Source organism: Varroa jacobsoni, unplaced genomic scaffold (assembly GCF_002532875.2).
Source record: "Varroa jacobsoni isolate VJ856 unplaced genomic scaffold, vjacob_1.0 scaffold_1069, whole genome shotgun sequence".
Taxonomy (NCBI): Eukaryota; Metazoa; Arthropoda; class Arachnida; order Mesostigmata; family Varroidae; genus Varroa; species Varroa jacobsoni.
This window is the reverse complement of record NW_019213971.1, coordinates 36,760-49,052: the sequence shown is the minus strand read 5'-3', so window position 1 is coordinate 49,052 and position 12,293 is coordinate 36,760. Positions and strand designations below refer to the sequence as shown.

The following is a 12,293-nucleotide window of genomic DNA, read 5'->3' as shown; positions in this document are numbered from 1 at the left end:
GATTCGCCCGTGAAAGCCTAATATTTTTAGTTAGAACAAACTTTCGCCTGTTATACTAGTATAATTTTAGCGTTCTGTGGTGTTTAACGTAATTGCATTCGGTGTGAGATAAATCTGTAGAAATTCAGCCGTGTTGAACACTGAACGACACCCCTTCTCATATGATTATTCGAGCAGGGATGAAATGAAGCGTCCGAAATTTTTGTTGCTTGGCTGTGCTTTCTCCCTGAACATCATCAGGATCGGGAAGACTATTAGTTGCCAGCTAGAAATACTACCACAACGTAGGTACGGTCAAATATATCGTAGGTTAAATGACGTCAAAGGAGCATAAGTGCTTGCCATCAACGGAAAGGTCCCACAGTTTTCTTTTGCTGCTCGTTGGCCCCGAGAAGTATATAACAACGCAGGATAAGAGCGGCAGCAGAAATAACATCTTTCTGTATCTAGGTAAATCTCACACATATCTATGCAGCTGAGCACCACTGCACTCGTCATTTCATAGATAACAACTCTATCAGCACTTTACAAGTGGACCATTCCTGAATCAATATCATACTAAGTGTAGTTGAATACTTAGGTTAGAGCCGCGTATTTGGTATGTAATCTATGATGAATGTACTAACTCCACTAATTCAAGGATCCGTTGACTCTGTAGTTACCTTGTGAAAGACCTCAGAACAAAAGGAACTCGCGGGGTCTATATTGAGACAACATTTTTGTCCGCTTCTGTTTGTTGTTCTCTGCATAGGCAGAGACCAGAGAGTAAGAAGCGACATAAACTACCTTCTAAATGATGATTTTGCATGCTTTATCCTATGAAATTAGTAAAAACACTTCGAAAATACATCAATTTAGATTATTTATTTTTGTTAATTAGTCTTGTAGTCATCGTTTATTACATTAAGATTGTAAAATTAAGTAGCGCCTGAAGGATTCTTCGTTCCTTCGATTTTTTCATAGCACGCAGGTGCTGCAAGGAACCGTAGCATGTGTCGTAAATATCTCTTTTGACTAATTATGTTAAATAGAAGAAAGATTTTGCATAAAAAGCCTGAATTGTCTATATTGAAGCATGTCTACTCTTTCCCATTGCGGTTTAATATTTCAACAAAAAAACTCATTCCGAAATTTAGCAAACCATCTTTTTTTAGTCGGAAGTCACTGAACTGTTATGCAGAGGCGAATCAATACATTCTACTACTAATAGCAATTAATGCAAACTACAACATTGGCGGAACGAAGAATTTGAATATTCATAAGCTGTATTGGTAATTATTTCTATTCATTTAATTGACGGCTGCAGTTCGAGTAATTATTAATGGCCGTTAATATCTAATGATTATTAACACAGTCTATGTGATGTTCAACTAAACGTCCGCCCACTACGTAAAATCTACAGACCAGGGTTTACCACTCTGAGAATAAATGCCACGCTGCTATAATATCCCTATGTACACCAGACAGTACCTGAAACAAAAAAAAGGATCAATTTGGAATGTTCTCTTGCATAATTTCAACAAGTTGGAGGAGATTCGATTTAAAAATTTTTAACACGCTCGTACAATTAAGTCAACGACAAGTTTTGATAACCAAAAACTATTAGAAGTTTGTTGTAACCCATTATAGCAGAGCACCACAGTCACATGTCAGGTAGATATTACAAAATTCATAAAAAACGTAAAACACTGTATTACGTTTTGTTCTACATGTAAACAAATCATTTCTGTAGGCATAACAAATGAACTCCCAGGAAAATGGCCAAGTAACCAGAACCCGCGAGCTGACCGTTTCTGCCATATTCTTTCTGACGTGGTCCCCCACGAGTCGCGACGTTCTCACGTTGCTACCGCATTTTCTTCAACGGGCCACGGCGTAAACATGTGACTTATTTTAATAACACCAATAGAACCTTGATTGGCATGCTCATTTATCGACAACGACAATCACTAGCTTACTACAAGTCGAAGTGGCAACTTTAGTATTACTTTAGTATATTATCTGAACTTTTCTTAATGAAGTCCTTGTGTTTAGACATGAATTATCAAAAGACCCGATAAACTTACAGAGCAAAACTCATGCACTCCAGCTCATGCATGCTTCAAACCTTTTTTTATTATTAACCGATCATTGTTTGTGCGTCTATCAGCCAAATTAAAAAAAAAAATGTTTACCTTTTTTCGTTTGAAAAGGCCGCTTAGGTAACACTTAGTCTTACTACCACGCTTCTTAGATGGACAATTGATATGTTTAGTCCACCAAACTAGAGAGAAACGATAAAATCGTTGCTACTAACCTCAGCCTCATGCTTAGCGTGCCTACGTTACATAGACACTGCGTAGACAACAAAAGGGATTGAAATCATTTGCTAGCCCTAGTCGTATAGCAAATGGCCGCATAGCGGCCGTCCAATCGGTATGGTCTAAGTTATTATTCCTACAGGTGCAGACGACAGTGATTTCGGCGCGAGATATGAAATCCGTGTGAAATTATTGGCGCGAGTATTGGTTGTAATATTAGTTGAAACTCTTTTTTTGTGTTGATTTGTGTTAGGAAGACACCAACATTGCGCATAAGCCAAGATGTTTGGGTGCATCTACTTAGCGCCGATCTTTTCAACAATAGGTGCTAAACGAGAATGGTACCGCATTCATATCACAGCAAACAACTGAGTAATTTCAAAGCAAAATGACAAACAGTTGATTTTTAAAAACTGCTTCAACTTATATAAATAAAAGCAGATCGAACGGATCTATGTTTGCTTTTACTATCGAAATTTTTTTAGATTTCTAAGCTCATATCGTACGACCTCTTGCGTAGCTTTTTAAGACAATATCATTAACGGCAAGGACGGAAATCGTAGTTGAACCGTGGACTGGCAATTTTTATTACTTTCGAGTGCCTTTAGAACGGGTTTCGAACGAACTTTACGCTTGTTGCAGCAAGCCAAAACAATACGACACTAAGTTAAGGCAAATTTGTCTGGGTAAACTAAGCCTTTTAGTAGGCCCTAGGCAAAATAGTATTCTTTCTAAATGCTTGTCTGTAGCGCCATCTACAGGCAACCTCGAGAACTACTAACGCATCTAATAGGTTTGAACACGAGCGCGCATAGAACCTAAATATTTTTTTCTTATTAAGTTTTCTGACTAAAACAATCGCTGAAGTTACTTTGTCAACAGCACATCATAAGAATCATACGATGTAACTTTGTCAGACTGCACGAAAATAAAATTTTAAGAACAGGTCTAATAAGTCAAAAACTTAATGCAATGTAATGCCATACGTGATGGACGTTAACAGTGCATATTATTAACTATATATTATAAAACTATACTATAATATGTAGATTTTGTTATATGAGTTTATCAGAGAATTCTATCTGATGCTTGATGATGATGACTTTCTGACAAACATATGTTGAAGTTGTAAGCGCGATCACGCATTACTTTTTAGGTGTAGCATAAAACTTGCTGAGAGGCACCCACCCGTCCGTTCTTTGCATGTAGACAATAATATCATTGCGTAAGTACATTGCGTAAAATCAATTGGTATTTATTTGGATCTCATATTCCTGTATTTACGCTGGATTAATTTCAGCTGATTCTACTGCTGTATCAAATTTCACAAAATTAAACAATGAGAGATCGTTTAAACCTGCTTCACCCGAGGGTACTTATTTACATATAGGAAAACACGCATCTGTTTTTCATCTATAGGACTGAACAAACTAGGTCGACCAAACATTTAACGTATTTGTAGCATCTCAGCAGCTTAAATTGCACTATTATCTCCAACGTTGTTTAGAGAAGGACGAGGCTCCTAAGCCGTTAGAAGGCGAACGGGAATGCGATTTTAGCTGCCAGCACAAGCAATGTCCCTGTAACGGCACAACGCTCTGTTTGCGTATTACAGTTCGTAAGTTAATTTGGATTTGCATCCGGGCGTAAATAGATACACTTTGTTTTGTGCTAGGTGTGTGCTATCAAAAGGAATAGTTAATGGTAGTACCAAAAGGGAGTCTAGAGATATTTAACCTGCGGCGAACAGAGCGTTTGCTTAGATACCAAAAATCGAAATTTGGGCTAAAGAGTTTATGTACAGACTTGAGTAAACATTGATAAATAAGGGTTATATTTGTGAATAAACTACTTAATTATTTATTAACTCATTTAAACAGAACATTTCGATCTACTAAAATTTAAGCTAACTAGAAAGCGTAATAAGACACGTTAACTGACATTCATCTATTTATGTTGATTTACGGGTTTTATAGCGTTGTTCTATGCTAGTTGTCTAGGAAAATTCAGTTCTTTATGTAAATAACCGTACTCTATAACGAAACGGCAATTTACATGACAAAAATATTACCGCAATGTGTGATCAATTGATAGCAGACTGAAACTTTAATACCATAATAGTAGAGTTCTAGAAAGAGCCGAAATGCAGATATTACTCTGTAGCTATTTTTATAAATATGCGCACAGTACATGAACAGTAATTCCGATGCCTCGCCGTTTTCGGCAATTTTCAGTTCAAGCATCATAGATATCGTGCAGAAAATAATAGTTGCGAAGTATTCCACAACATGTGAACGTAATTAAAGAGAATGACGTTAGAAGTTTTCTGGTTGAGGAAGCTATCCTCCCCGCCCTTGAGAAATTTTATACTACAACTTTTGGCCCAACCAGTGAATAACCAAATTTTTTATCCCTCACGCTTTGCTTATATACAGCGACTATCCCAGATTTTTATCTATAAGTTAGAGAGTTATCTAAGAGTTAGAGTTAGCATTCTAAACACGCACACTCCGCTTATAAAATGCAGATGCTCCGTGCAATTAGAATGTGATGACTTGGTCAAGGAGCAAACTTCTCCGCAAAAACTCGACATTTCTTATTAATGCCTCAGTTTTACAAAAGACTTTGTTCCTGAATGCAAATTCACTCGTAATTCATGTCAATTTCGAGCAAAAACACTCGTGAAAAGGCTAATATCCTTGAACCGCTAAATTCGATTCCAAATTTTTGCGCCTATTCCGTTAGCAGACGACGCCGGCATTATGTTTTGTAGGGGCACGTTGGAGACTTAGAGCGTTGTTCGTGCAGAGATAGTGTGTTATTCCTTCGCGCTATTTAACTTCTTGAACTTCATTTAAGAAGGTAAGCTTTCCATTGGCTTTCCCGTTTGTTTGTTAGTCCTAGTACAGTGTTTGCAATTAAGAAAATCCAAGTCCTGACAGTATTCATTCGATTGGCGACGAACGTGATCACAGCGTTATTATTTCTTAGACTATTCTTTGAATTATAGAGGGAGAGGTTCCTTGAGAGGCCGTGAATTGCATCGACTAATTTATGTCATAGGTTTTCTAGCCTGTTGGAAATGTTAAAATTTTGATGAAACGTTCATGTACAGGTCTTCCGAAGGCACCAATGCTTTGATTTGGTCCTTGTTTTTGCTTGCTTACTGCTGCTTGGACACGCCGACAATGACGCCTGGTAGCCGTATCTTCTCGGCGGCAAATGATTGCTTGTGATAATGTTGCATTGTGGCCCTGACAACACAGCAGTAACTATTATTTCGGCTTGGCTCTCCCACAATCATCGTTGTTTATAGCGAGATTGTCTGTTGATTTGGTATCATACATGTTCATATCTAGAAGCTTCTCTTTTAGCGTATTGTCAGTTTGCAATAAGATTTCCATATTAAGACTTCTCAGTAGGATGATATTTATATAATAATAAGAATATAGCTGGAAATATGGTTTTCGGCCAGCTTTCGGCGCACATCTTTGAGCTGATTAGTCATCATTTCGAGTAAGGGTAATCGGGCGGTCTCTAGGTGCTGATTGCGTTTATGGCCACGTTTCTTAGTGATATTCATACGTCTTAGTGAATAGATATGCGTTTTAAGAGTAGAACTGTCGTACTAACGCTTTTGTGAATGTGGCGAAAGCACTCAAATTGTTCTTAATTCTTGCGGTTGGCGAGTATGGTATATGGGTCTGTCCATTGATGTCGTTAGCTTGCTTGCAACTTTTGTAGTGTATGAGTCTTTATCCAGGACTGGTACCAGTATCAGCCTAATCAAGGAGCCATGTATGGCGCCAAAATGTGAGGCCCAACCATTGGGTCTGGCGGGAACGGCGGAGCATTGGCGGGCTTCAGCTTTTTGACATGTGATAGTAAATCTGCACCGGTGGGTATCGGCATCGTTAACTTAAAACAACTGTACAGTAGTACAGGGTTCACTGGGCTTTTACAGTTTTGAGTGATCCTAGTGGTAGCAGTTATCGTGCGTACAGTGTCTTTGGCATTGTCCATAAGTGACTAGTGTGAGTGTTCAGCAGAAATAGAAGAACGGATTTGAACAGTTGCAACGCATCATCTGTGCATGCAGGCAGTGTATATCATCGACCCATTATTGATGATTGCTGAAAATAACAAGTAGGAAGTAATTAGAAAGGCGTCACCATCCAGTACATTGTGACCGCCGCGCATAACAGCTGCTAAGAATAGATGATCGTTACTAAATGCGCGGTTTTTATTCTTATTTGTGCGTGTGTATGTATGCATACATATGTAATCTGTGCATTTAAATTTGTTTTTATAATAGATTCCACAGCGAATTCAATCACCGCAATGATTAGAGCTAAATACAGAAAGTGAGAAACATATTACATTAGATTTACAGGACTTCCCTTGAATTATATGAATGAATTACTGACCTCGCGTTATTATGTTAGTGCGAAAAACGGAACTTCCTCCAGCGCTGAATTCAATTTGAGCATTTACTATCTTATTTTTTTATATTTATGGTGTATTTCAGATGGCCACAGGAGAGGATGGTGTTCCTACCTTCAAGTGTGTTTTGGTTGGTGATGGTGGTACCGGAAAAACGACTTTCGTGAAGCGCCACCTGACTGGCGAATTCGAAAAGAAATATGTGGCCACGCTTGGCGTGGAAGTCCACCCTATCGTATTCCACACAAATCGTGGCGCGATTCGCTTCAACGTGTGGGACACCGCTGGTCAGGAAAAATTCGGAGGTCTTCGTGATGGCTACTACATACAGGCGCACTGCGCAATCATGATGTTCGACGTAACATCACGTATTACCTACAAGAACGTGCCGAATTGGCATCGAGATCTTGTGCGCGTATGCGAAAACATCCCGATCGTGCTGGTCGGTAACAAGGTCGATGTCAAGGATCGTAAAGTGAAGGCTAAGTCGATCGTATTCCATCGTAAGAAGAACCTTCAGTACTACGACATCTCGGCAAAGTCGAACTATAATTTTGAGAAACCGTTCCTGTGGCTTGCGCGCAAACTCATCGGGGATGCAAATCTCGAATTCGTCGCCATGCCGGCTCTCGCCCCGCCCGAGGTACAGATGGACCCGGAGTGGCAGTCGAAACTCGAAAACGATATGAAGGAGGCCCAGAACATCGTGCTTCCGGATGAGGAAGATGATGATCTGTAAACATCAATCTGTCGATATATCCAAGAACTATTATACATCGTCCCATCATCCTTATACCTGCTTTTATAGGGTATACATAACAATAATACACGAAATAGAAATACATGGGAAGAACTAACGAACGAAGCCGGTCGCTCGCGGTATAAAATGACTGCGAAACAGTTATTATTGATTATTGTAAAGTAACGACGTGGCTGTCGACATTACTCATCCACGAGGGGACCTTTCGATGCGAGCTGCCTGAGGCCAAAGCAAAGGATTGAGAAAGATGCACGTTAAGATACGTGATCAAGAGAAAGAGCGAACGATCCGAGCGGAGGACCGACCCGAAGATTCAATGGGGTCACAGACATATGGGGGTAATGGAAAGGGGTTTCAATGTATCTAGGGATCAAAAATTGTTAATAAATAAAGCAAAAAAAGCAAGGTTTTTTCAAGACGTTTCTGTTCGAGGACTCAATACAGTACAGAAATATGGAAGCGAACTTAGTAACCTACTGAATACACTGAAGAATCACGGTAATATTAACGTTTGCATGCTCAAACTAATCGACCGATCGTTGGTAGAGGCAGAAATAAATGGCGTGCAGTATATGGAAACGACTATTATTATTATGATTATTTTGAGGAAGTGATTGAGAAGAAGTGGACAAAGTATTTAGGGAGGTGTCAATTTTAACCGTCGCGAACTAAGTAATATTGATGGTGAATAATGATAATAAGTCAAGATGTACCACGAAACCTAAATAAATAGGGAGCTAATTCAATGGCCAGTTAATCAGTGTCCATTATAAAAAGGCAGGCATGCTAGGTAATAAATCACGATTGTCTATGCTTGGTAACTCGTCGAGTATTTCCTGGTATGCAAGTCTATTTTTAAAAGTAACGCTGCGTCTACTTCTGCTAGAATCTCTCGGAAATCGATAGTGGAAATTAATTTGCTGTGTAATTTAAGACATCTTTATTTGATAACTAAAAATATTGCTGAATGTGTTGGCAATGCAACCATACAGATAAGCATCATGACTGTTTTTTTAAGTTCTAAATGCTCTCCCTTTCCATATTTTGTTGGACAGAATCCTATTACAGGTCCATTTCAGGTGGATAGCAAAAAAAAGTCGAAATATAGAACACGACACATTGGATTATAACATACTAAGTAAGGAATCATTTCGAACAAATACATATTACGTCAGCCTATACTTAGCTGATTGGGGCTGCAATCTGATAGTTCTTGTCTTAAAAAGAACTTCTTAAATGTGCTTATTGGCCATACAATTAAAGAAATGTGCGTGTAGAAATACTCAGATCGGGAGTTAACGATCTTTGTTAAATGGAACATGCTTCAATAAAATGCAGATTCAAACCTTTGGCTGACAAATCAGTGTTGGGGATTGCGAGTTCAAACCCAGCCATTAGCATATGCTACACAACGTGTGTGATTAAATAAAGATATGCAGAACTGTTGCCGATCGTTCGTCTGTCATACATCGAACTATGTACTTCTCGTACCGAATAAGACGATGCCAGTTTAGATAAAATTAATATTAATAACCTGTATTAATGGATGGCAATCTGTTTTGACATTTGTTTGGTTTCACATCATGAATCTGAACCTGAATATGAGGGATCTAAACTTACTTATTAAATTATAATTAAATAGTTTTGTCTTCTATATTTTACATCTTTCCTGGGGTTTTTTCATGGAAATGTCTTTATTTTTAATCATAAAAACCAGCTGTACAGTATATTACACAGTTATCGATTGCTCGTTAGTGTGCCATCGGTTGGAAATGTGGCTTTGTTTATCCTATTTCAAACTTAATTAAATTTTGTAAAAGATAACCTTTAATATTCCATACTAAATATATATAGTTTTTCTTGAATTCAATTAATATGTACCTTTATTCTTGGATAAAAAGGATATACAAGGTAGAATGTTCTTGTCGGCTTTGTTAGTACTGGTACCGTTGCAGAGTACTACTGACAATTCGTGGCGCAACCGATTGTAAAACAATCAGATAAGAAACCTTCAAACATTCATTTTCGATGATTCTCGTAGCACCATGACATTGTTCTACGTAACATTCATTTTACACAATAAATAGAATCAAGCCATATTCGAATAATCGCTTTGGTCTCCTGTGTGTCGACAATAGTTTCCTTTAGAGTTCTACAGTTTTTTTGGCGTACTACTTTTATATATACTGAGAGTATATTTATCAAGTACAATACAGTACAAAGATAAGGCTTGAGTCAGGCATGTTCTTCTTTCGCTTTTTTCTTTTGGCTTACAAATCAAAATTGGTAAACTCAAGATCACTTTCTCGAATGTGTGGCAAGTGACAACCGGCTATTGGACACCGTGGGTACGTTATAGTACGAATGTAGGGTAGTATAGTTTCGTAACAATAGAGGTGACGACATCTCTTATTACGGACCGGGTTTTTTATGGGGCCTTTAGTTAGCGGGTCAATGCGACATTCCTCGGCTTCCACTATCTGAAAAAATAAATTGATTGCACAGGATATACGTCTTACATTCTCCAGATATCTGATAATGGATTACAATACTTGTTTTGTTTCTTTATCCTGTTCATATGTGCTATTGTATTTTCTTTATCCTGTTCATATGTGCTATTGTATTTTCTTTATCCTGTTCATATGTGCTATTGTATTTTCTTTATCCTGTTCATATGTGCTATTGTATTTCACACCTTTCAATAAAACTTTGAGAAAGTGCCATCAAAATAACCGATTTACCTACTTTAACAACCACATTTATTTGATTTCTATCAGACCTGACAAAGTATCAACTGACAGTGATTTCGTTGCTTCAGCTTACCTCGACATCCCTGGTTCTTCGACTCCTGTTACTCTTTTTTTGTCCTCTGGACGTTCCCGCCTCCTCGATCGGTTCAGTGTAAACGTTCGAACGATTTATAATCTCCTGCAGTTGTGTTAGCTCGGGGAATGACTCTTCCTCGTAGTTCAGATTCTTCTCGTTGGCTGCCATTTGCTCTAACTGAGCTTTGAAGTCTCCGCCTGGAGCCTTAAAATAATAATAATAAAGTAATATGATCTCCTTGAACTAAGTTGAAAATAGAGTTTTTCACGTAATGATACGATCATTTAAAAATCATTACTATCACTTGTTATTAAGTCACTTAATTCGAACTTGCTGCAACTGTTCAAAAGGTAGTTGAGCTAAGTTCCAAATAGTGATAAATCAAAAGCAGTAAAAATGCTAAAAACTTCTTAGAGGCGCGGCATCAATTTTTTTATGTGCTTTGAGTGCTAATTTTAGTGGCACGAGCTAATATTCGGTCTCTATCTTACATTTAACATTGAAAAGCTGCTCAACGACCAACTATTTGGTCCCCATATACGGGTTCTATTGCAAAAATGCTACCTGAAGTGCAACATCTAGACGAGTTTTATATCTTTCGACTTTCCTTGAAACCCCGTATAGCATTTTCATTGCTTCCACCATGTCCGACCTGTACGCATCTGTCATTAGAGAGCTATAGTCCTGAAAAATAATAGATCGAATAAGTATTCATGCATCATAATATTTTAAATAGTTTCATAGATTTTTACTAAAAGTTATGCTGAATATTTTCACAAAGTCGATAACAATAAGTGAAAAAATTATACGTTTACTTATTACTCCTATAGGAAGTATACCTCTAAAATACATAGCTGCGTTTCTTCCAGAGGTATGTACTCTGTGACAAGTTATTCAGCCCAAGTTAACTTGCCTAAAACGTAAATCCATATGATTAGGCTAAAATTAAACGAAAACAGATATTTCTATCGACGAACATGACAATTGATTACCAGCTTCTATGTTCTCAACTCAATATAATTAAATCGCTTATTTTATATTGGGGGTCGTCTTTTTTAGTCTAAACTATAATTCTCAACTCAAAGTAAGTAATTCGCTTACTTTATATTAGGGTCATCTTTTTTAGTCTAAACTATAATTCTCGAACTTATGCATAAATTACCTTCAAGATCCTGTCGATGTTGTTCAAGCTAACAATCAGTTTGTGCATGTCATCTTTGGTCCTCTGTAGTAGATCCTTGTTTTCTGTATGAAGGCTATTGATTGCACTTGTCGCACTCATTGAAACAAATAGTCAAGACTCTACAGAAAAATGGTGATTCTCAGGCTTGCCTACAGAGGGTCGAAGATTATGGCTACAATGTATGAGACTGAATGATAGCCCTCCTTAAAATGAGTTAGACTCTAGGTCCGCCTTTATATATACTTTATCTACAAATATCGCGTCAATGAACTTGACGCTTGCATCCATCGCACTCACTAGAACTGCGTGACAAAACTATAATAAGTGTCTTTAAAAACCAATTTAATAAGTGTAAAATCCTATATGTCACAGTTTTGCGTATTACTTTTCGTACTCCCATCAAGTATTACTATATAAATAATATACATTCACTTTAGCTCAGCTGCGATTTAGACGGAAGCTCATTTCCATGCTACGTTTTGTGTTTTCAACTATTGGAACAAATTTTGTCTACTGCTTCAAAAACGGTTCATTCAGTTTGATTTTGTTCATATTGTCTCATTGGCGATTGGTTCTTTCGACAAGTCACTTTACCTTTTTACACACAATCAGTTTGAGTAATGTCATGCGCTTTCAAGATCGGTTTTGCCTTAGTACGCTATCTTTAGACAAAGTACTTTTCTCTGGCGCCCATACGCCCTGCACTCGCTTTAAGCAACAAACTATTTGTATTCTCCGCATTCGTTCCGCTCTTTAACTCCCAAATTCCGTCTAATAACAA

At 37.8% G+C, this 12,293-nt stretch overlaps 2 protein-coding genes and 1 long non-coding RNA gene across 6 annotated transcripts; 1 reads left to right on the top strand and 2 right to left on the bottom strand.

Moving 5' to 3' along the window:
- Window positions 1-845: 845 nt before the first annotated feature.
- LOC111266280 (uncharacterized) lies at window positions 846-2,679 on the bottom strand. 2 transcript variants are annotated; one of them, XR_002683995.2, is made up of 2 exons: window positions 2,175-2,679; window positions 846-1,470 (listed from the first exon to the last, which is right to left on the bottom strand). It is a non-coding gene; the product is annotated as an uncharacterized LOC111266280 (long non-coding RNA). The 2 variants fall into 2 exon arrangements; XR_002683996.2 differs by having other exon boundaries at window positions 2,297-2,679.
- A 2,335-nt stretch (window positions 2,680-5,014) lies between these two features.
- Window positions 5,015-8,956, top strand: Ran (RAN, member RAS oncogene family). Of its 2 annotated transcripts, none has more exons than XM_022843640.2 (2): window positions 5,015-5,162; window positions 6,829-8,956. In XM_022843640.2, exon 2 carries the CDS (start codon window positions 6,829-6,831, stop codon window positions 7,480-7,482), a length of 654 nt encoding a protein of 217 aa, XP_022699375.1. In that variant the 5' UTR covers window positions 5,015-5,162; the 3' UTR covers window positions 7,483-8,956. The 2 variants fall into 2 exon arrangements, with proteins under 2 accessions (XP_022699375.1, XP_022699376.1); XM_022843641.2 differs by lacking the exon at window positions 5,015-5,162 and adding an exon at window positions 5,900-6,198.
- Window positions 8,957-9,145: 189 nt separating this feature from the next.
- On the bottom strand, window positions 9,146-12,242 carry LOC111266276 (uncharacterized). 2 transcript variants are annotated; one of them, XM_022843638.2, is made up of 5 exons: window positions 12,107-12,242; window positions 11,492-11,661; window positions 10,894-11,013; window positions 10,327-10,533; window positions 9,146-9,983 (listed from the first exon to the last, which is right to left on the bottom strand). In XM_022843638.2, exons 2-5 carry the CDS (start codon window positions 11,609-11,611, stop codon window positions 9,774-9,776), a joined length of 657 nt encoding a protein of 218 aa, XP_022699373.1. In that variant the 5' UTR covers window positions 11,612-11,661; window positions 12,107-12,242; the 3' UTR covers window positions 9,146-9,773. The 2 variants fall into 2 exon arrangements, with proteins under 2 accessions (XP_022699373.1, XP_022699374.1); XM_022843639.2 differs by lacking the exon at window positions 11,492-11,661 and having other exon boundaries at window positions 12,107-12,241.
- Between the last annotated feature and the right edge of the window lie 51 nt (window positions 12,243-12,293).

Excerpts from the sequence above, each read along its gene's own strand:
- Ran (XM_022843640.2), top strand. The coding sequence starts at position 6,829 with ATGGCCACAGGAGAGGATGGTGTTCCTACCTTCAAGTGTGTTTTGGTT.
- LOC111266276 (XM_022843638.2), bottom strand. The coding sequence starts at position 11,611 with ATGAGTGCGACAAGTGCAATCAATAGCCTTCATACAGAAAACAAGGAT. Across the intron at positions 10,534-10,893 it reads GTCTAGATGTTGCACTTCAG|GCTCCAGGCGGAGACTTCAA; the intron begins GTAGCATTTTTG and ends TATTATTTTAAG. Across the intron at positions 9,984-10,326 it reads GAAGAACCAGGGATGTCGAG|ATAGTGGAAGCCGAGGAATG; the intron begins GTAAGCTGAAGC and ends TTATTTTTTCAG.